A 22,707-nucleotide genomic window follows, 5' to 3' on the forward strand; every position below is an offset into this window, starting at 1 on the left:
CGGGGCTACAGGATGGGGGCCCGAGGGGCGGGGCTCCGAGGGGGTAGAGGGGCGGGGCTATAGGATGGGGGGCCGAGGGGCGGGGCTATAGGATGGGGGGCCGAGGGGCGGGGCTCCGAGGGGGCTCCGGGGGGGCAGCTGCAGGGACCGGGGAGACCGCTGGGGCCCCCCGATGTCAGGGGACGGGGGGGGCACCCGGGGGCGGGGCTACGCGGGGGGGGGCACCCGAGGGCGGGACCGACCCACCCGGCGGCCGATCAGGGACCGACCCCGGCGCTGCCCGAGCGCGGACCCGGAAGCCCCGCGCCGCCTCCTGCTCGGCGGACGCACCGACGCGGTGACGTCACGGGCACGCCATAGCGCGGCCGCGACTGGCTCCTCCCCGCCGTGCGGCGCTGCGCGGTGGGCGGGGCCCGGGGCGGCCGGGCTCCCCCGGGTCCTAGCGCCCGCCGTATCCGACTCTGCACCCCCCCATCCGCAGCCACGTGACTTTCAGGCAGGCGGTGGTTCGGTTTTCTTGGTTCCCAGGGACACAGCGGGTCGATGGCAGCTCAGGGACCCAGAGCAACCAGCGTCATTCCTCTGGGGGGGTTCCGGGCCCTTCACCCCTCACCCCTCACCGGCCAAGACCGACCCACTGCCAGGCCTGGTTTCCAGCCTGATGGCAGCCCCTGGCTGTATCCTTTGTCCCTAATCTCCTGTGTCTGGCCCAATGCACATCTGGAGAGTCAGCCTCAGCCTTCCCCTCATGCAGAGTGCGCTGCAAGGGGGAGGACTGACGCACACACACACACACACACACACACCCTCCCCCCCCCCCCACACACCCCGGATCCAGCAAGGACTGGATGTAACAGCACCCCCACTCCGGCACACCCTGGCATGCAATAAGTAGGTTTGACAAGGTTTGCTCTAGAGCAGGCCGAGCGGGCTGTTTCCTCTAACTGGTTGGCCTTCAGGTGTACCAAGCGGATTGTTTCATCACTTGCTCCAGTATCTCCCCAGGTGTCAAAGTTAGGCTGCTGGATCCAGGGCCGGTCCTAACCAATTGGTGGCCCCTGGTGACTGCCTGGCCTGCTCGTAGGAGCGTCGGTTTAAAAACAAATACAGGACAAAAATGTGTCAAGCAAAAAAATGAAAAAGCAAAGCAAAATGCCGGGGGTCGGGTCAAAATGCAGTCGCAGCCTGCCCCTAAGACCGGCTCTGTTGGTGGCCCCTTGAAAATGGTGGCCCTGGGCAATCACCTGACTTGCCACCCCTAAGACCGGCTCCGGCTGGGTCTATAACCCCCAGGTCCTATATGTTCCCCCTCTCAAAGACGGGGGCTCTGTCTGCCCTTCTCCGGCCCTCTGGGACCTCGCCCGTCCTCCAGCAGCCCCTGGAGTCATCGCCGAGGGGTCCCAGGCGGCTTCAGCAAGTTCTTGGAGTCCCCTGGGAGGGGCGGCGCCAGGCCCTGTCATCCTGAACACAGAGAATTCACCAGCGATCCTTGCACTGCTTGGTCCCTGCCTTAGCTTGTGTCCCTTTCCTCAGGCACTGCCTGGAGGGTCTGCTCACCAGTCCCTTTCTTAGTGAAGGCAGCAGCCAAACAGCGTTCCTGCTGCTGCCCAGCTAGCTCCATGCCCCGAGCAGAGACCTGCACTCAGGCTTGCCCCGAGGGGACGCAGAGAGCTTCTCATTGCCTTGAGCGTCCCTGCAGAGGCAGGACTCGTTACACTCCTGCCCTCGTGACTGTCTCGGCTGCCTGTGCGCCCTCCTCCGCAGGCAGTCCGTGTGCCCACTAGTGGGGGCCCCGTGCTGAGTTTCAGGTCACTGGGGAGCCCTGGGGCAGTGCTAGCAGCCTCTTACGGTTCTTCCTCTCCGGAGCCGGCAGCTGTCCTGCACCTTTTCCCTGATTTCCTTCCCAGGGGAACCCACCTCCCAGCTCTGCGTTCCCTCAAGTCTGCTTCCTGGGCCCCAGTGGCCTTATTCTGCTGGCCCATCTCCTTTCCTCCCAGCCACGAATCTCATTTCACGGTCACCCCCCCGCCTGCTTCCACCTCCCCACCTGCCGTCGTGCCAGCTCCCGCCGCTGGCCAGAATCCAGTCCACACTGGCTGTGCCCTGCCGCTCTCCGGAACAAGAGTCCTTGGATTTTACTGGACCCTGCTTCGCCAACAGATGGCCAGTAGTTGAAGGGTCCCACCCCTCCCCCGTTACTGGGTTTCGTGGTTTGGAGAGATCTGCCCTTAGCTCTCGTCTGGCCACGGGCAGAGGCAGGAGTAGAACTCAGGCAGCCGAGTCCCTGCCCAGCGCTCTAGCCAGCTGACTAGCAGGCAGTGGAGCCCACAGCCTCCATGGGCCCCTAGGCAAGGGGTGTGTACGGAGGGGGGGCTCTGCACGCCTGGAAGGGGCAGGGCCGAAGGCAGCCACCCCTCAGCACTGCTTGGAAGGCAGCATCCCCCTCCCAGAACGCACAGCAGGGGGCTTCAGCCGTGATTTCAGGGGCCGGGGCCCATTGCAGGCCTGAGAGCAGGGGCTCCTGAGGTGACGCTGTGCAGCCGGAGGCTGAGAGCATTCCAGTCCCAGCTGAGTCCCCCGCCCCTCCTCCCTGCAACAACCCCACAAGGCTGCGGGCTCAGGAACCCCAAGCAGCCGCCTGGAGGGGGCTTCTCTGAGCAGGGAGGGAGGGGAAGGGAGAATCCAAGCCCTTCGCCCAGGGCACAGCCTAGCTCCCTGCTCACACCGCCCTGCCCTGCGGCTGGGACGGGCCTTGGGCCTGAGCAGAAGCTGGAGGCAGCTGTCAGGTGGCGTATGGCTGCAGGCACAGTCACAGGAGGGAACCCCCGTATCTCTGAACAGGGATTTCTGCCCCCCAGCCCAAGAGGAGGGGGTGTCTGGAAGACACAGTCGAAAGGCTCCGTCCCATACAACCAACAAACTTTATTGCCCAGAACTTTCTCCTCACTTCTTTTGGTTTTATTTTTATTACAAATTCTACATGTTGCTTTTCAATATTGCCATAGAATGAACACTGCTGACAAGCGCCCCCCCCCGCGCCCCTGCCTGCTGCTGGTAGGGAGAGGAGCACGTGTCTCTCGGCCAGGCCCTGCAGACCTACCAGCAGCACCCCAGAGGCTCCGGGGGCACGGAGCTGAGACAGGGTCAGCAGGCACATACAAGCACAAGCAATCACATCCCTCCCCGCTCCTGACAGGAAGGGGGAGGGGAAAGGGGAGTGGTGGGGTGCCCTCTGTGCCCCTACCCCACACAGTGACTGGCTGAGCGCTGCACAGAATCTGGGCCGTGGGGACATTAGCACCCTCGGAGCCGTGCTGCTGCCAGGCGAGCCGTGCACCCAGCCCTGCGACCGCAGGAGGCTGCGCTGTGCACTATTCCCAGGGCAGCACTGGCCGGGGGCCCAAGTTTTGCTTGGGCAGCTGGCCGGGAGCTCGCATCCAAGCCGATCGCAGCCACCCTCACTTCTGAGGGCGACGCGCGAGGGACACGGTGCCCTCCGAGGCAGAGCTGGGACCTGCAGGCTCAGGGCGGTGCCAAGGGGGCAGAGCGGGCGGCGGGTGGCCCAGGTCGGGCTGCGGCTCTACCGTCTCTACTCGCTCACTCCTCAAGCAGGGCTGAGCGCGCAGAGGGGCCTAGCTCCAACAGGCCAGGAGGGGGCAGCGCTAAGGGATTCCTAGACACAGTTGAACCGCTCCCAGGGGCTGCTCCATGCGACAGGGCCGGGGTTGGGCTCCGTGCCCGGAGCAGCGCAGCAGGGACAGAACTCCCCCCCCCCCCCAGCTCTCGGCCCTGGCCCCAGGCAGGGGAAGGGCGCATGGGACACACCAACTGCCACTGTGCTGTAAGCCCAGAGAACTCGCCCTGGCCAAGGGCCTGGCCCTGGGGCTCTCGGGGGCACTTCCTGGAGCACAGGGCCCTGCTGCCTGGATAGCTGTGCTGTCAGGCCTGAGCCGCGCCCCCCGCGTGCCCTGAGGAGCTGACGCGCGCTCAGCTCCGAAGGGGAAGCTCTGGGGGAGGGGTGGCGGGGCCCGGGTGGCTACTGCCCCGCAGCCTCTCGCTTTCCATCAGCACCTCAGCGAGAGCTGGCAGGAGAGGCCAGCACAGCCCTGCTCACGCACCAGAGTCCCACTGCCCCACGCTGCTGGCCAGGGAGCCCTCCCCCCGCCAGGTCTACACACAAGCTTAGTGCCCGGCTCAGGCAGGCCTAGCCAGAGCCTGGGGCACGCGGAGGGACCACAAGCTGAGGGCTGTACAGAAGGTGTGTGCGGCAGGCAGGCAGGGGCTCCAGCAGCCTTGCCTGTGGATGTGCTGGCCTGCCTGCCCACTGTTCGAGGGGCCTTTTCCGCCTCGGCCTGCGGTGCGTCCTGGGGACGTGCGGAGCCCGGCTGAGCTGGTTCAGACACTGCCCAGGGCCGGCTGGGCCTTCACACGCGGGCTGTGACGTTTCCCCTGGGTGCTTCCCAAGGCCCCTCCGCTGTGGACAAACTGCCACGTCAGCTTACAGCTCAACCCTCGGAGCTAAGAGCCCCACTGTCCCCATCCCGGGGCGTCCCAGGCCTGCTCCAGGACCACGGCAGCCATCGCCGGCAGGGACAGAGCTGGAAGGGCCTGGGGCTGCGAGACCTCCTGCTGGAAGGGACACCAGAAGCCCATCGGGGACACTCTCGGGAGCCCTGGGCTCCCAGTGGCCAGAACGGGAGATGCTTCCAACAAGCCAGCTCGAGGGGACAGGGTTCAGTCCCTCACACCCCCGCACGCTCCCAGCCCTGCCCACGGGAGCCAGAACTGCGAGGAGCAGGTTCCCATGGCACACGGGGGCTGGACCCGGGCTGCCCAGCAGGGATAGGCCAAAGCCAGGTGACAGAGCGAAGCTGTGTGGGTGTGGCCCTGGGTTGGGAGGGGGCACACCTGGGTCGGGTGGGACGTGCAGTAAGAAAACAGAACGCTGCTGAAAAGCAGCTTTTAGTTCTTAAATGAAAGATTTTGGGGGGGGGGGGTCTCCCTCCCGCAGATACCGCCTGTGCAGCCCCTCGGACAAGGGCCACAAAACAATCCGTTCCTTCTCTGCCCCCACAAGCCGCGTCCATCAACACTTCCAAAGCGCTAGGGAGCCAGCCAGCTGCCACAGCAAGAGGCTAGACAAGCGGCAGTGGCAGGGAGCCAGGGCCTGGCAGGCATCTATCTAGAGCCACCCGCCTGCCACCGCGGTTAGGTAGGAGAGAGCCTGGACACACTGGAACAGAGGCAAGGAGCGACTGGTCCAGACCTAGAAGCTGCTCCATTCGCAGCAGCTGTCTCCAAGCCAGAGAGGTGGTGTAATACAGGCCAGGCAGCGGTTCAACGGCGGGGACACTACGATTTGGTACCAGCCTTGCAGACCCGCTCTGCAGCCTTTTCCTTGCTGGTAGGAAGCGGCCTGCCTTTGCTCCCCCCACTCGGAGATTACGTTGTGTTTCCCTCCCCCCATCCACATGAACCACAGAGTTAAAATTATTTACACTGTCAGCCATTTAAAACCCCAATAAAAGCAGGCTGCGTCTGTCCTACCGGGCTCGGGGCACAGCAGCCGCTACATCTAGCTCAGGACTCTGCGTGCAAAACGAAAGACAAGTCAAAATACTGCACCATCACGAGGAAGCGCTGGCTGGGGGTGGTGCTACGTTTGCGGTCTGGTCCCCCAGCCCCCCACACACAGAGCGAGGAAGGCCAGGGAGGTTGGGCTATTCCAGACACAGCACATGAACACAGACTTCTTGCCAGCCCAGGCAACACAAATACCTAAAACGCACTGGACATCTCAGCAGGAGTCCACCCTGCCTGCCTGCCAGGGATGGCGACGGGACGAGCTAAGACAAAGACGACGCTGCGCCCGCCTCCTCGGGGTCATCTCGCTGCGGCAGCTCAGAAAGTGCAGGCGAGGAGGAAGCTGGAAGCGGAGCAACAGGCGATTCCAGCCCTTCCTGCCCTCCGAGTCCCAGCTCGACATCCATTTGCTCCAGCTCCCTCTGATCCAGTAGCTCAAAGTCATCCGCTTCCCCCTCCTCCTCAGGAGGAGCCGCTGCCTCCGTCTCCGTCTCCGTCCCCACCACATGGGACTCTGACAGCTGCGCCTGGAAGTTCAGTTTCTCTTCTGGCTCCGTGGGGAGGAACTCGGAGAGGGACGGCCCCTCGCTAGCCTCGGAGGAGCGCAGCAGGGCCGAGAGGGTGTTCTGCACCACCGTGGTGATGGCCGAGGCGACGATCTCCTTGCTCAGCACATCAATGCAGGTGTCCGAGCCAGGAGCTGCCGCAGGCTGCGGCTCCGCGCCCCCGGGCGTGCCCTGCCCGTTCCCATTGAAGTGCGTGTTTACAAAGTGGAGGGGAGAGGCCAGATGGAGGACAGAGAGCTGGGTGTCCGCAGCTTCCTTTTCCGCCGAGTCCAGCTCGTGGGCAAGCCCGGGGCCCACGGGCACGCCGAAGGCATCGTCGTCGCTGTGTGGCCCCAGGTCTCTGGAGTGATACTCTTCCACGGAGGGGAACTCGGCCAGGTCCTTGGCGAAGGCCTCCTCCGGCTCACTGTGCAGGCTCTGCCGATCCAGGTCTGAAAGGCACAGCAGGCAGGGCATTAGCAGCGGCACCAGCACGCCTCCACCTCTACACACCCCCACTGCACAGAGCCCAGGGGGCCCCAGGCAGCTCCAGGCGGATCTGTGCCCCCAGGGCCTCTCTGTCCGGGCTGGCGTGGGAGCAGGGAGCTGCCCTGTTCTCCCACGAGGGGAGCACTGGAAGGAACACGGGTCTGCGTTTGAGCTCCTGCACGGTTAGCGTCTCCCTGCCTAGGGTGCGGAGCAGACAGCTCCCTGACCAGACTCCTCTGCCTGCCGCTGTGCCTGTCTCACCCGCATCCTCCCCCTTTCGCTCCCTCCTCAAGCCTGCCCCCCACATGACGAGCGGCACGGCTGTGGGATGCGACGCCCCGCCCCACTCGGGACGTAAAATCCCATCTAACTGGTTAACTGGCTAAACGGTAAACCAATTACCCGGGAGGGGATGCTCCAGCCCTACCAGTTAACCGTAACCGGCTCCTTGGCCAACCACTGACATCCCTAGTCCCCAGGGCTCCCTCCCCACTTCCCCGGGACGCGGCTGAGTGCCCCACACAGCCCTTGCTGTGCCGTACGCCACGCGTGGCTGAGGCGCCAGAGCACGCCGTGTCCCTGGGCAGGGTTCCTGCCTCTCTGCGAGCCAGAGGACCGCGCTACCCCCTTCCCAGGAGCAGGGCCCCGCATGGGCTGGGATGTCAGGCAGCAGGGATCAGCCAGCCAGAGCAGTCGCGACTGCAGAAGCCACGAGGAGATGGCTTAGGGAGATGCCCCAGCAGCAACTGCCCAGAGCCCCTCGCTGCGGGGGCTGGGCTCTCAGCCCGGCTAGGAGAGTTTCCAACAGCCCAGGCCAGGGGAAGATGGGGCCAGTGACCCCCTCCCAGCCCCGGTCTCCTCCAGCCCTCCAGGGGACTGTACCACCTCCAGGGAGCGGGGAGGGGGAGCAAAGCTGATCAGCTCCTACCATCCAGCGTCAGGGGGAGGGTGGGAGCCGAGGTCGCGACTTACCTTCAGACACGTCCGTCAGCTGTGGGGTGGTGGCCCTGGAGACAGAGAAGCCCCCGCTCTCCAGGATGGAAGCCTCCTCGTCAGAGAGCTCAGAGTCCGTAATGGCCAGCGCTAGCGCGGTCTTCTTCACATCCACCTGTGGCGGAGGAGAGCCGGGGACACTTGGCTTTGGCGCCTGCCCGACCACGCTCCCTGCCAGAGCCGCAGGGGCAGACGCTGGCGGCCGGGTGAGGGGTTACACGGGGCGCTCAGGCTGGTTACACAGAGGTCTCTCGCTGCACCCGGGGCGAGCCTGGACGGGTCTGCGTCCCGCCAGCACCCGGCACAGAGGGTCCAGCCACGGGCACGCGTACGACTCCTGAAATCCCCATCGCAGGGATGCAGCGCAGCGCGCCCAGGCCAGGCTCCGCCCCCACAGGGACAACAGGCGGCCACTGCAGATGCTGTTAGGTGACCTCAACGCCCAGCATGGCTTCTGCCACCAGCAGCTGCAGCAACCCCAGGCGCCTGCCCCGCCCACAGCATCGGGCCTTCCCCCTGCCTGCGGAGCACACAGGAGCTCTGCCAGCTGTCTGCACCCCCGCCTGCCGGCCAGGGGCAGGGGGACTCCCTCCACAGCCCCTCAGGCTGCTCCGCTCAGAGGGGGGGAGTTCCGGGAGAGCAGGGCAGGGCCTTCCCACACCACAGGACTCCCCCACACGGCCACCGGGCAGACTGACACCAGGCTAGCAGCGCGGTTCCCACCCACGTGCACCACCAGTGGCCCAGGCGGCCGGCTGGGGGCGCTCTGCTAACCAGCAGGGTGGCACTGGACTCTGCTGGCTGGCCGCCCACGCGCCCAGCTCCAGGGAGCACCGTTATCGGTGACACCGTTCCGAGAGGCGGCTCGCCCCTCCAACGCCCTCGGGGGAGTCCTAGCCCGGCCTCGCCCAGGGGAAGGGACTGGCTCAGCTCTCCGGAGAGCTGTGGCTACCTACTGCACGGCTCCTCCTTACCACTGGGGAGAAGCCAGACAGCTCCGCCTCGCTCTCGCTCTCCGTCTCCGCCATGGGCTCATCCCCTGCCAGGGGCTCGCTCCGCTCTTGGCGCTCTGTGCGGAAACAGAAGAGACTTCCAGCTCCGGGACAGGCGGAACAGGCCTGCTGGGCCCTCTAGCCCCTCCCCGCCTCCGTCTAAGGGCCAGGCCAGGTTTGTTCTCTGCAGCCCATGCACTGGAGCCGTGCCTGGCCCAGGTTAAGTGTGCCCGTACCATGTTCTCACCCCCTGCACTGCATGACAGGCCACAGCCAAGCCAGCTGCCCCTGCCCCCGCTCCTTACCCAGCATTGCCTGTGCTCTGAGCTACCCTGTCACTCCTAGTCAGAGTCCCTAGGACGCCCCTTTCTTCCCCTGCTGCTCCCCACCCTCCATGGGAGCTCCCCGCCTGCCAGTGCTGCGTTAGCGGGCCCGTGTTCCCAGCCAGCCACGGCAGAGGAAACAGAACAGGCATCGCCTTACTTTTCTTTGCGTGCTTCCGGTGCTGGGTCTCTGCTTTCATGCTGTAGTCCAGCTTCATCAGGACAGGCTCCAGCCGCGTGTACATCCTCTGGATCAGCTCGTGGTACACCACCAGCGGCCACAGCAGCACGCTGAGCACTGGGAATGCAGAGAGAACCCAGAGCCCGTTAGCCGTTCGGAAGGGATCAGCGGGACTGTGACTCATGGCACTGCGCAAATCAAGGGCTCGCCCGTCTGCGCACTGCTGGCAGGTCTAGTCACCAGAGCCCAAGCCCCGCATCCTCAAAGTGGGAAAGGTGCAGAGAAAGACGACAGAACTGAGGAGGGGTACGGGAAGGCCTCCATGCGGAGGGAGTAAGCAGATTAGGCATGTTGAGCGTGGGCAAAGAGATTACAGACCTCTGCCCTATCCCGTCCTACAGGCATGACTGGTGCGGAGAAAGCCACACCATGCCACGTCCCCCTTCAGGTACCAGAACTAGGGATCACACACTGAAAGCTTCAAACAAACAGAAGTGCGCCCTCTTAGTGCACAGTCAGCCTCGCCCGCGGTGTGGGTGAAAAGGAAGGGGATAAGCTCCGGGAGGCCAGGTCCATCAGCGGCCAGAGGTGTGCTCCCTTGCTCTGGGATCTCTACACCTCCACGCCGGAAGCTGGGACTGGATGACAGAGCATGAGTCATGGGACTGTTTATTCTCTCGGCGCTGTCACACGGGAGACTGGCCATTGGTCTGACTCTGTGGGGCGGCTCTTCCACTAAGGCAGGAACCAAAGGCCAGTTCCTTCAGTGGCCGGGCCCACGCGAAGTCAGCTGAAGAGCAGGCTGGTGGCAGTAGCCCCACCCTCACCACCCCGCCAGCGCGGCTCACTGCCCCACTATGCCAGGGCTGCCTTCCCCCCATGTGCAGCTGTCCTGACCGTCACGCCCCTGCTAGGACACAGCCTGAGCTCTGTGTGGTGCAATCAACTCCCCTCCTTCCTGACCTGCCTCACATCCCAGGTGCTAGTGATTCAACACGGCTGGCTTCTGAAAGGGCAGCAGCAGCCTAGGGCTGGCAAGCACAGGGGTGCCCCAACTGGAAGCCAGCATGCCCAGCACCTGAGCAACCCATCAGCTAACACTGCACTCGAGCAGGGGCGGAGCAAGGGGCCAGCTGTCCGCGTTTCCAAGCTACTGCTCTAATCAGAGAGCAAAGCTCCTTAGGGTCACCGAGGACTCCCATTTCCTGCCGACTTTCCCTCCAGCTGCCCAGCAATTGTTCCATTCCAAACCTGGGAGACGTGGACTTGTTCTGTTAAATGTCCAAGGGACACTGCATTTCTCTGCTCCCTGACCATGTCAGAGATACCCGGAGGGGGGAAGTAATGTCCTTCATCCGGCCAATCCCCTGCCCCCCCGCCTCTCACGCGTTCTAACCAACATGCCTCTAATTAGCCTGCTTGCAGTCACAGTGCTCATACCATGTGGCCTGATTTAGGTTGGACATGAGCAGGGCTCAACAAATAATACAATCTACTCGACCAAGGCGAGGAGATTGTAACCCAGAGGAGCCGGGTTTGGGCGATCTGTGCACGCGCAGATTGCCGGACAGAGCGACCAGTGAGTGGGGCTCGCCGCGGTTCCGTGAGCCCTGGACATGAGGGACAACTTCCTACCTGTCAGGTGGTTAACACTGGAATAAATTGCAGAGGGGGGTTGTGGAATCTTCAACACTGGAGATATTTAAGAGTGGGCTGGACACACACCTGTCAGGGACGTCTAGAGCTGAGCAGGGCTACTCAACTTTGGAAGCCCCGGAGGCCACTCTGATACTCACAGCACATGCCAAGGGCTGCAACTTAAGTGTGGTTGCATATCCATGCAAATAGATATGCAAATAGATGCAAACAGTTTCTTTCACACTGAGGGGCAGGAATACAAAGTTTAAGGCAAGACTACACAACACACGGGCCCCGTTTAAGTCAGTTCTGCTGATATTAATAAAAGGCAACATTTACCAGACTTCCACCCATAGGACAGCATTCCAATGAGCAATGGCAGTCCAGGGATGGAAACGCATCCCACCAGAAGACCGGGATATGGACTCCTTTTATGTTTTGACTCCCACCCGCGTGCCGAGCCCCGGGAAGGCCGAGCGGCAGCGGGCCGAGCCCCGGGAAGGCCGAGCGGCAGCGGGCCGAGCCCCGGGAAGGCCGAGCGGCAGCGGGCCGAGCCCCGGGAAGGCCGAGCGGCAGCGGGCCGAGCCCCGGGAAGGCCGAGCGGCAGCGGGCCGAGCCCCGGGAAGGCCGACCGGCACCGGGCCGAGCCCTGGTCTAGATGGTGCTGGGCCCTGCTGGGACGGACGGGAGCTGGACTCTGACCAGCGAGGTCCCTGCCAGTTCTAGCGCTGATTCCGTGGCTCCCTCTGCTGGCTGTGTGCAGTACTGCACCACACAGTAAGCTAGTGAGAGACCGGAGGCGCAGGGAGGCGAGGAGCCCGTTGTCGGGAACGAATCGTGAGCACACCGCTACTCGCTTAGCAAGGGACTCAGGCACAATCCGACTGGCATCAGCCGACCCCAAGGACCCTCTATACTCACAGATGATGGAGGAGATCATTATGCCTGGCACGTAGTGTCCCACCGTAGCCAGGACCAGGCACCCCAAACAGACCCGTGCACAGAACTGGGGGAAGAAAGAGGTGAGGGGTGAACAGAGCAATGGAGGGGTGGCCAAGATGCCATCCCTGCGGCTGGTGCAAGAGTCCTGCTCTGCGCCATTTCCCACAGGGCGCCGTCTGAACACACATTTCAGACACTAGAAGCCCAAGGGGTTACTCTGGCCTCAATCTGTGCCAATGCTCAGAACTCAAGCGGCCCAGCCCTGGGGAGAGAGAGTGAAGAGCAAAGAGCCAGTCAGCGTGGATAAGCCCTAGGGAAGCCTAAGAACCTATCCCCCCCATAAAACGTTACGGGGCTGCCCTGAATTGGTGCCCTCCTGCACTTCAGCAAGACTGCCTGGAAGCAAGGCCCGCTGCAGTGCTGCTCCTCTGTCTGTACTGTCCCTCCCGTGACCCAGATGGGGGAAGCAGGGCAGAGAGAAGTTACAGGATTTGTGCCCCGTCCATGGTGCCCCAGCCATGCCTGGGATGGCGGGTGTGAGACTCCCCAGCCTAGACTCCTCTGCTCCCTGCGAGGGGCGCAGGCCTCTCCCTGGCCAGACGATGGCTCTACCATGCTGGAGGTCTGTCACAGGGATCGGGCCGGCGAGACGGCCCTGGGCGTGAGCTGTAGGCGGCTTTGCCAAGTGGGCGAGTGTGGTGCACTCAGTCATCGGCCAACCAATTCACACGAGAGGCCAGCAGGCTGAAAACGCCGGCATCTGTCTGAGTCGCTTCCCCTCCCTGCTGGTGAATGTGGCCACCTGGAGGCGCCGGCCCGAGACGTGCATACAGCCAGCAACGGAAAGAAGTCGCCAAACCCCTCTGGCTTCTCTAACGCGACTGTCCTGGATCCTGCCAAGTCCACTACAAAGGGAGCCTGGGTGAGTGTCACTGATCTCTCGGGGTGTCGAGGGTCAGCCGTAGGGCAGAAGCAGGACCTGGCTACAGACCTAGAGGCAATTCCTCTACAAGAGACACAGGGCACATCCAGCCACCCCCAGATTCTTTCATGCACGAGCCCTGAACGCTACAGCATCACTGGTCTGGAGAACAGCAGCCTGAGGGTGCTACTTGCAAAACAGCTACAAACTGCTCCCAATGCTCAACGGGGCCCATGGCAGGGCAAAGCCACAGCAGGCTGGCTTCCTCATTGAGGAACAAAGAGCTGAGTGTTCCCATGAGGGGTTTGGCTCGGCCCCAGCACCTCGGAGCTGGGAACAGAATTACTCATTAGCAAAGCTCCCCCTGCATCAGCAAGGATTAGCCATGGGCCACAACAGTGAAAATCTCCCAGCCCCCAGGCCACCCTCCGGCAGAAGGGGAGCAGCACGTCCCCAGCTTACCTTGGCAGGATTTTGCCTCTTGTACTGTAGCAGCTCCTGCAGGTACAGCCGGAAGGTGACCCAGCTCTCAGCCAGGCAGTAGCACAGCTCGGGGACGCTGAGCAGGTGAGGCTGTGCTTCGGCCGTCACGCTCTCACTAGACACAGATACGAGCGTAAGATGACAACTTCGATGCACCCCACCTCACAGGGAAGCAGGGCTCCCTTTCAAAGGCTTTGTAATACCAGGGTGCACCTCCCATTTACTTCATTAAGGACGCCTCCGATGAGGGACAGCTGAACCGTGCTGAAAGAGCAGGGCCCCAGGCATCTGGCTGCACAACACACCGCCCCCCTGGAAACAGCAACGTCCCCATGTCACAGGTCAAGCATCAGAGCTCCTAGCGTCCAGTCCTGGGTGACAGGTGTCCTGGAACTCAGAGGGACCGGGCTCCTCACGGTGGCGGACGTCAATCCCAGGCATTTCCCTCTCTGGGGATTCTTATGATCCTCTTTGCCTGAGCTTTAGGGAAACCCCTGGACATGCCAGTGCCAGAACCACACAGACTCTATTGCCACTGGAAGGGCCTCAAGGTTTCCTGGAAACTCCAAGGGCAGCTCCCACGGTGGGAGGAGGAAGCACTGCAAACCCAGCTGTGTGCCAGGCGTTTCAGGACTACGCACACCGTCCCAGCACAGCCAGAGCCGGGGCAGCCCTGCACAAGGGCAAAGGGCAGAGACGAGACCACCATGCTGAGCTCACCACCCCATGGCCCCTTCCCAAGAGGGCACAAGTGAGCCTACCTGTCCCCTCCTGGCTCCTCCGAGGGCTGTGCTGTAGGGACAGGAGAGAATCGTTAGCCACGTGAAAACTAAAAGAGGACGGCTTAGCCGCTAGGGCTCCTGGGTGCTGCCACGGGGAACAGTCTTACAGTGGTGCCCAGGACCCTGCTGTGCACAACGCCACGCCTCCGAGTCAGGCTGCTGGGGCGCCTGGGAATTTGACAACTGCTGAGTGGCCGGGCGCCTCCAGCCCACTGTGTGATGCAGACTGACGACAAAGCAGGGATTCTATGCAGCACAGAAGGCGTTTCCCGGTGTGCCCACAACTCCCAGCTCTGACGGGATTTTCCCAAGCATCCAAGAAGTGCTCTACAACTACAGGGCCCACCAGCTGAGCGCAGGCCTGGCATTCAGGCTGCATGCAAAACCCACGTTCCTGCACTCCCTGTGAAGGGGGCTTTTGGAGTCCTGTGCACCCGGACGTGGCAATGGTCGGCCTAGGCCGGTCTCACTTGCCAGCCAAGTAAGATGCAAAGGAAACAAGCATTCTCCGGGTGGACTCTAAGCGGGACTGGGGCATTGCAGACTCAGCTCTGCAGTGCTCCCGATGCAGAGCTGGAAGCAGTTTGAGAGAACAGATTTCTCAGCGGTACACTGCCCCTAGATGCCACCCCGGTCAGTCACACGGTGCCCAGCGACAGGCTCTCGAGTGGCGCTCTGGGGCGGGGGACAGCGCTGCAGGAGGCAACCTTCCAGTCTGTGACCCGGATTCCCATAATCAGCCCGAGAGGGGCGCCAGTTGTCCCGAGGCCAGGCTGCCCAGGCGCTCCCTTGCCAGGCTACATTTTAGTGGTGCTCTCAGCAGCCACACACAGAAAGCCCTGGGTTTTCTGCCACAAATACAGCAGGAGCATTACCACCACCGCAGTACTGCCACACTGGGAGCCCGGCTCCCCCCAGTGGATGCAAAAGCACTTGCCGTCGGATCAGTCACAAGGCGTCTCCAAGGCGCTGCTGCATCCCAGCACACGGGAACCCGGCGCTGGCCAGCCGCACTACGCCACTACCATCCTGAACATTGCCTGCGGCACCGGCTCTTTTGGTTGCTTGCCGCATCACGTGGTAAGGAATGCCAGCCAAGCAGCACCCGCCTCCTTCATGCAAGGGACACTGCGCTGGACTGCCACAGCAGCTCCTTCCGTTTTCCAAGGCACGGCACCGGGGTCCCCAGCCATTAGCGCAACAACGGCAGTGTTACAGAACAGACCAGACCGCAATGCGACTGCCCTCCTGCCGCCAAGTGATTCTGAAACCGGCCCCCAATCTACGGCAGCGCAGAGAGGCAAAATGGCAGCACATTTTGGGGGTCGACTGCAGCCTACCAAGGGTGCAAAAGAAATCCACCCGCACAGGAAATTCAACAGGCCACACAGTTGGGCTCCTTTTCCAATGAGTCATTTCCATACCTTCTCCCAGCGGCGCAGGCCACAGGCTGCCCACCCCAATGCACTGCCGAGCTTGGAAGGAGTTTACATTCACAACAAGGCTGTGGAGAGCGTCCGACAGGAGCCGGGACTACTCAAATGAGCAAGTTTAAACATCTCCACTCGGCCTGCTGAGAGACCAACCCCCCTCCATCTAATTACACGGATGGGATGGCAGAGCATAGTCAGGAGAGCCAGCAGGCCGTAAACATCTGGCCACAAGCGTAATCCCCTGCTGATATTTCACTGGAACCCTTTATATTCACCTACAAGCCAGTGTAAACCCGGCTTGACACACCAGATTACATTGCAGAGCCGGGACTACCAGCATGCAGGCCAGGTGACAGTGCCTGTGGTTCCTCATGGGCCTGTCCGCAGCGCAAGCTCGGCTAGAAAGCAGGCCCCAGGCCTTCAGCCCCGTCTCCACAGCTGCTGAGCCAGCCTTCGCCCTTGTGCTGGGAGTGACTCAGTATGTTCCATTCACAAGGGGATCTGGACTCTGGGACAAGTGAATTTCATCTTAACCCCACACAGAGCTCCCCCTACATTAGGGCTACTCAACTTTGGAAGCCCCGGGGGCTACAATGATAAGCTGCTGCCCTTGGCATGTGCTGTGGGTAAGTGTGGTTGCATATACATGCAAATAGATATGCAAATATATGCAAATAGCTTCACACTGATGGGCATGAATACAAAGATTAAGGCAAGACTACACAACACACAGGCCGCATTTAAGTCAGTTCTGCTGATATTAACATGCAATATTTACCCGATTTCCATCCATAGGACAGCACTTCCAACGAGCAATGACAGTCCAGGGATGGAAACGCATCCCACCAGAAGACCGGGATACTGACTGCTTTTTTGTTTTGGCTCCCACCCGTGGGCCACGTTGCGCCCTGCGTAAACCCAAACCGCCCCGCGGGCCACACGTTGCTCCCTGCGTAAACCCAAACCGCCCCGCGGGCCACACGTTGCTCCCTGCGTAAACCCAAACCGCCCCGCGGGCCACACGTTGCTCCCTGCGTAAACCCAAACCGCCCCGCGGGCCACACGTTGCGCCCTGCGTAAACCCAAACCGCCCCGCGGGCCACACGTTGCGCCCTGCGTAAAACCAAACCGCCCCGCGGGCCACACGTTGCTCCCTGCGTAAACCCAAACCGCCCCGCGGGCCACACGTTGCGCCCTGCGTAAACCCAAACCGCCCCGCGGGCCACACGTTGCGCCCTGCGTAAAACCAAACCGCCCCGCGGGCCACACGTTGCTCCCTGCGTAAACCCAAACCGCCCCGCGGGCCACACGTTGCGCCCTGCGTAAACCCAAACCGCCCCGCGGGCCACACGTTGCTCCCTGCGTAAACCCAAACCGCCCCGCGGGCCACACGTTGCGCCCTGCGTAAACCCAAACCGCCCCGCGGGCCACACGTTGCTCCCTGCATAAACCCAAACCGCCCCGCGGGCCACACGTTGCTCCCTGCGTAAACCCAAACCGCCCCGCGGGCCACACGTTGCTCCCTGCGTAAACCCAAACCGCCCCGCGGGCCACACGTTGCTCCCTGCGTAAACCCAAACCGCCCCGCGGGCCACACGTTGCGCCCTGCGTAAACCCAAACCGCCCCGCGGGCCACACGTTGCGCCCTGCGTAAACCCAAACCGCCCCGCGGGCCACACGTTGCTCCCTGCATAAACCCAAACCGCCCCGCGGGCCACACGTTGCTCCCTGCGTAAACCCAAACCGCCCCGCGGGCCACACGTTGCTCCCTGCGTAAACCCAAACCGCCCCGCGGGCCACACGTTGCTCCCTGCGTAAACCCAAACCGCCCCGCGGGCCCCGTGTTGAATAGTCCTGCCCCACACTCAGCCAGTCACGCGCTCGATTCAAATCCCTTCTTCTACACTTGTGCCTAGACTGTAAAAAGACAAAGAATGTAGACATGACCTGGCCACCGGTCAGCCAGCTGACTGCGGTTCCTGGGTGCTCGGTCTAAGAGACCACAGGCCTGGGGGCAAGTCTCTCTCGGTTCCTACTCGATCCTCCTTGCAGGAAGCACCGTCATGTTCCTGTGACATTCCAACATTTACTGGGGCTGGAAAGAAGGGGAGGTGGCTACAGCTCGGAGCAGAGCTGTGTTTCTCCGTGGCCACGCTGCAGCCCATGGCTGAGCTGGAGTGAATAACAGTTGGTGTTTTTCTCCAGCTTTCACACCCAGGTGGAACTGCTGAGGGCGCTCCAGGCTGCTCGCTGCTGGCTTTGAGGCGTGTGTGTGTGTGTGTATGTGCAGGCTCACACTTTTCTTGCTCTGCCGGAGATAGGAAGCATCACAGCACCAGGCTGCCTGTCGGTGTTTGAGCTGGAAGCCGGACTCAGACAAGAGCCATTACACGTTCATCTCGCACTAGGAGGCTCCCTTGGTGCCGGAACATGGCTCTTCCCTGGCAGGAGCGAAGGAAATTTGGTAGAGGAAACTGTGCTGACATCCAGGCTGTGACCTAATGGGGTAAATCAGGACAGCAACTTGCCCATGGATGCCAGCAGCAGGAGGACAGCACAGCGAGCAGACAGAACAGCCCATGGGCAGGTCTTACAGGAAATCTGTAGGGAATGAAGTAACGGAGAGAAGCAGCTGTGGCCAGTAAGAGTCAGCACAAGAGATGCCCATCAGGCTATCACAACTGGGAGTCACAGACATGGGATCGGCCTGAACGCCCGTGTTCTAGGCTCCCTCACTGGTCTGCTCCATTCCAGTCCCAACGTGTGATATTTCTGTCTCCTGTGTGATAAGGTGACAGGTCTAGAGCTGGGAAGGTTAGAAGGGAAAGGCTCCCCTCCCCCACTCTAAGACTGTTAAAGGGCAGGTAATTCTCTGAACAAAAGGATTAGACAAGCCTAATGCACAAAGGCATTTTCAAAGATGGGGGATATTTTAAGGGTTTTAACTCCTCCTGGCAGTGCTGGAAACAGCACCACCACTCTAGCACGCAGGCCTGGCCAGTCTTGCTGAATGAAATGCACAGAGGAAGCAAACAGCCCCAAGAATGAAGAAATAAGTACAACAGAGAGCGTTCGCAGTCTAGATAATCTAAGCAGTGCGCCATATGAGAGCGCCCTCCAAGTCACCACCCTAGCAGGTCACACAGCCCATCATATGCACACACAGATGGGCCCCCTCTGGCACATTAGCCATTTCATATCTTTAACTGAAGGAGGAGTCGTGTGTGTGTGTGTGTGTGTGTGTGTGTGTGCGTGTGTGTGAGAGAGTGAGACAGAGAGAGAGAGACAGAGAGAGAGAAAGAAAGACAGAAAGACAGAAAGAAAGAAACTAACCGGACCTCATTTGAGTAGGCTCCCTGGCGGCTCCTGAGGCCTGGTGTTCACCTGACACTGTGGCTCAGGGCTGTGAATTGTTCGTGCTTGTGAGACACAGCTAAGCCAACCTAAGCCCAGGCACAGACACCTCTCTACCAGAAGAGCCCTTCTGTTGACCTGCTCCTGGCTTCTGCAGGTGGTAGGTTCATTGCCGCAATGGAAAAGCCTTTTCTGTCACTGCAGCAAGGTCTACACAATGGCAACATAACAGGCCGCTGCAGTGACTGCCGCATACACAAGGCCTCAGTCTGATGTTGACAGAGTCCCCAAAGTAAACTGGCCAAGATGTGCAAGATGGCTCCTGTTACCTACTAGCTGGAAGCCAGATGTTGGCACATACAGTAACTACAACAACCCAACCACAGCTCGCACTGTTGTGTGCCAGCCATAGTCCCCTGCTGCAGCCGCAGATGGCTGTATCCCATTTGACTGTTCCTGCGGGAGTGTAGGCCTGTCTCCTGGCTCACAATGAGCTGACTGTGGCTCAGCTGGGGATAGGCACGTAGGTTTTACCTACTATGATTTTGGCCGTGTACGTTCATGGGGGGACTCTGACTCTCGCCCGCTGCACTGTGTTTAGAGGAAACCATTAGGAGAAGGCTAGATAAGACGACAGAAAATATCATAGTGCCACTGCATGCATCAATGGTATGGCTGCACCTGGCACACTGGATACAGTTCTGCTCCTCCCATCTCAACCAGAGACCCCGTTGGAAAAAGCATGGAGGAGAGCAACATAAGTCAGTCAGGGATATGGAACGGCTGCGATATGAGGAGAGATTGGACTGTTCAGCGTGGAAAAGAGAGGACTATGGGATGGGGTGGGGGAACAGATCTCTGAAGTCATGGCTGCTGTGGAGAATGCCAACAGGGAAATAGTATTTACTAGGGATATAAAATCCTGTTTAATTAGTTAACCAATTAAATGGGGGGGGGACGGCAAGCAGGGGTTGCTCCAGTCTGGCTGCTTCTGACCCCATGTTGGGCTGCTTTTTGGGTGTCAGCAATGACCATGGGGGGGAAGGGGAGGGCTGCTGGCTCCTGGACTGCATGGGCTTGCAGGTGGAGAGTCAGCAGCCTCATGTGGGGAGGAAGTGGCAGTCAGGAAGGGGGGGGGGGAGGGGGAATGAAAGCAGCTGTACTCCCACACGCGGGCTGGGAGCCAGAAGCCCCTCTGCCCACCGCAGACCACAGGTGGGAGCTGCTCCTGGGTAACAGTTAACTGTTACCTGTTAAGCATCATCCATTAAACTAGTTTATCAATAAACTAGGCAAATATAACTTAGACGGGGCTACTATAAGGTGGGTGCATAACTGGCTGGATAACCGTACTCAGAGTAGTTATTAATGGTTCACAATCCTGCTGGAAAGGCAGAACAAGTGGGGTTTCGCAGGGGTCTGTTTGGGACCAGCTCTGTTCAATATCTTCATCAACGATTTAGATATTGGCATAGAAAGGACGCTTAGTAAGTTTGCAGATGATCCCAAGCTGGGAGGGGTTGCAACTGCTTTGGAGGATAGAGTCATAATTCAACATGATCTGGACAAATTGGAGAAATGGTCAGAGGTAAACAGGATGAAGTTTAATAAAGATAAATGCAAAGTGCTCCACTTAGGAAGGAACAATCAGTTTCACACATACAGAATGGGAAGCAACTGTCTAGGAAGGAGTACGGCAGAAAGGGATCTAGGGGTCATAGTGGACCACAAGCTGAATATGAGTCAGCAGTGTGATGCTGTTGCAAAAAAAGCAAACATGATTCTGGAATGCATTAACAGGTGTGTTGTGAGCAAGACATGAGAAGCCATTCTTCCGCTCTACTCTGCGCTGGTTAGACCTCAGTTGGAGTCTTGTGTCCAGTTCTGGGCACCGCATTTCAAGAAAGATGTGGAGAAATTGGAGAGGGTCCAGAGAAGAGCGACAAGAATGATTAAAGGTCTCAAGAACATGACCTATGAGGGAAGGCTGAAAGAATTGGGTTTGTTTAGTTTAGAAAAGAGAAGATTGAGGGGGGACATGAGAGCCGTTTTCAGGTATCTAAAAGGGTGTCATAAGGAGGAGGGAGAAAACGTGTTCATCTTGGCCTCTGAGGCTAGAACAAGAAGCAATGGGCTTAAACTGCAGCAAGGGAGGTTTAGGTTGGACACTAGGGAAAAGTTCCTAACTGTCAGGGTAGTTAAACACTGGAATAAATTGCCCAGGGAGGTTGTGGAATCCCCATCTGTGGAGATATTTAAGAGCAGGTTAGATAAATGTCTATCAGGGATGGTCTAGACAGTATTTGGTTCTGCCATGGGGACAGGGGACTGGACTCAACCTCTCGAGGTCCCTTCCAGTCTTAGTACTCTATGATTCTAAGGGTGACGCTTGCCGGTTAACCGTGCACATCCCTAGTATTTACCCTTCACAACACAAGAACCAGGAGTCACCCACTGAAATGAAGAGGCAACGGGTTTAAAACGAACATGAGGCAGTATTTCCCCACCCAACAGTCACAGCGTGGACCTGCCTGTCAAGGGATGGTGTGAAGGCCCAAACTATAACCGGATACAATAAAGAGCTAGGTAATTCACGGGGCATAGGTCCCTCTATGGCTGTTAGCCAAGATGGGGAGGGACACACCGCCACACCCTGGGTGTCCTACATCACTGGCTGTCAGACGCTGGGCCTGCATGATGGGGGGGATGGGAATTGCCCTGTTCTGTCCGTTCTCCCCGAGTCATCTGGCACCAGCCACTGCTGGAAGACAGGCTGCTGGGCTGGGTGGCCTACTGGCCCGGTGAGGAGGACAGTACCACACCCTGTTGCACAGAGCCCTGGAAGCTGCAGAAGCCTGTCCAGAAAGGAGGATTAACAAAGTGACGCTGGTTCAGAGAACCTGGCTCCTACTTTCCCATCTGAATTGGCAGGAGTCAGACTCACCGTAGTGTTCAGCAGAAACACACTGTCTGCCCAGTCACTGCCCTTTTGACACACATCTCCAAGTCAGCTGGGCCGTGCCAGGCCCCTTCTAGCTGGGCTGCCATCAGCATCTCCCAGCTGCCTGGGGCAGCTGTACCAACCCCCAGGCTGCACCAGCCATTGCATGCTCCAACCCGCCATGCAGTCTGCTGGACCTCAGCACGCTCGATGCAATGGAGGCAGTAGCAGCATTACAAGGCCCTCAAGGAAGGGAAGGCCCACAATGCATTGCCCACAATGCAGTCAGAGAATCCCAGCAGCTGTCGCCCAGGCCGATTCCTCAGCCATTGCATTAGGCATCACCTACCAGAGAAATCAAACAGGAACCCGGGCTTCCACCTCTCCAGCAGGAGCATCCCCAGCAGGGAGACGCTGAGGAGAAACACGGGTCGCAGGGAAGTGGAGGAAAACAACCTGGGAAACCAAGGAGAGAGGCATTAGCTGGCGCACTGGGAGGAACGCTGCGAGCCCCTTGTACCAAGATGACTCTAACTGATGCTTTGCGGGCAGTCGGATACTGCTCAGGGTCCAAGACAGATGTGCTTTTCTCATCTAGGGTGGGAGACTTGAGTGCTGCAGTCAAGGCAAGTTGGCGTCTCATCTGGATCGATCCAAGCCTGGGCATGAAATCCCTGCTCTGCCACTGACTCTACCCGTCCCGTGCTGTGTAGTAAGGACCGTGCGTACAGCCGCACAAGTACAAACCCTCACAGCACTGCATACAGTAAATGCAAACGGTTGTGAGTGACTCCTTAGCGGGGCGCTGGGGGGGAGGCCAACCCAGCTTTGAGAAGAGCTACAGTGACAGAGGATAGACACATTTCTAACACGCACCCCCCGCCGCAGACAACATCAGATGGCGACAGAAACCAATCTGCTTCCAAACATCGTTTGGGATGTTCCCTCTCCCCCAGTTATCACAGTGTGGGTCACACGCAGAATGTGGCCCTACCACTCAGCTGATGGAAGACCCTGGCTTCCAAGCCATCTCCGTCTACCTCTGGGATGCTCTGGCCCGTGAGCAACAAGCCCAGAAGCCCTTGCTCACCGCCGGCTAGAGGGGC

At 60.2% G+C, this 22,707-nt stretch overlaps 1 protein-coding gene across 4 annotated transcripts in view; it reads right to left on the reverse strand.

Annotated features, from left to right (window-relative positions):
* Positions 1-2,902: 2,902 nt before the first annotated feature.
* RETREG2 (reticulophagy regulator family member 2) overlaps positions 2,903-22,707 on the reverse strand; it is a 29,368-nt gene continuing 9,563 nt past the window's right edge. For all 4 annotated transcript variants that reach the window (XM_075932923.1, XM_075932926.1, XM_075932925.1 and 1 more), the window contains exons 2-9: positions 21,951-22,057; positions 13,853-13,883; positions 13,071-13,206; positions 11,666-11,750; positions 9,086-9,223; positions 8,585-8,679; positions 7,590-7,725; positions 2,903-6,580 (exon numbers count right to left, since the gene is read on the reverse strand). In XM_075932923.1, the coding sequence (XP_075789038.1) occupies positions 5,847-6,580; positions 7,590-7,725; positions 8,585-8,679; positions 9,086-9,223; positions 11,666-11,750; positions 13,071-13,206; positions 13,853-13,883; positions 21,951-22,057 (1,462 nt within the window). In that variant the 3' untranslated portion in view covers positions 2,903-5,846. The remainder of the gene's footprint in view (positions 6,581-7,589; positions 7,726-8,584; positions 8,680-9,085; positions 9,224-11,665; positions 11,751-13,070; positions 13,207-13,852; positions 13,884-21,950; positions 22,058-22,707) is intronic.

This window comes from Pelodiscus sinensis, chromosome 7 (genome assembly GCF_049634645.1).
Source record: "Pelodiscus sinensis isolate JC-2024 chromosome 7, ASM4963464v1, whole genome shotgun sequence".
Classification (NCBI taxonomy): domain Eukaryota; kingdom Metazoa; phylum Chordata; order Testudines; family Trionychidae; genus Pelodiscus; species Pelodiscus sinensis.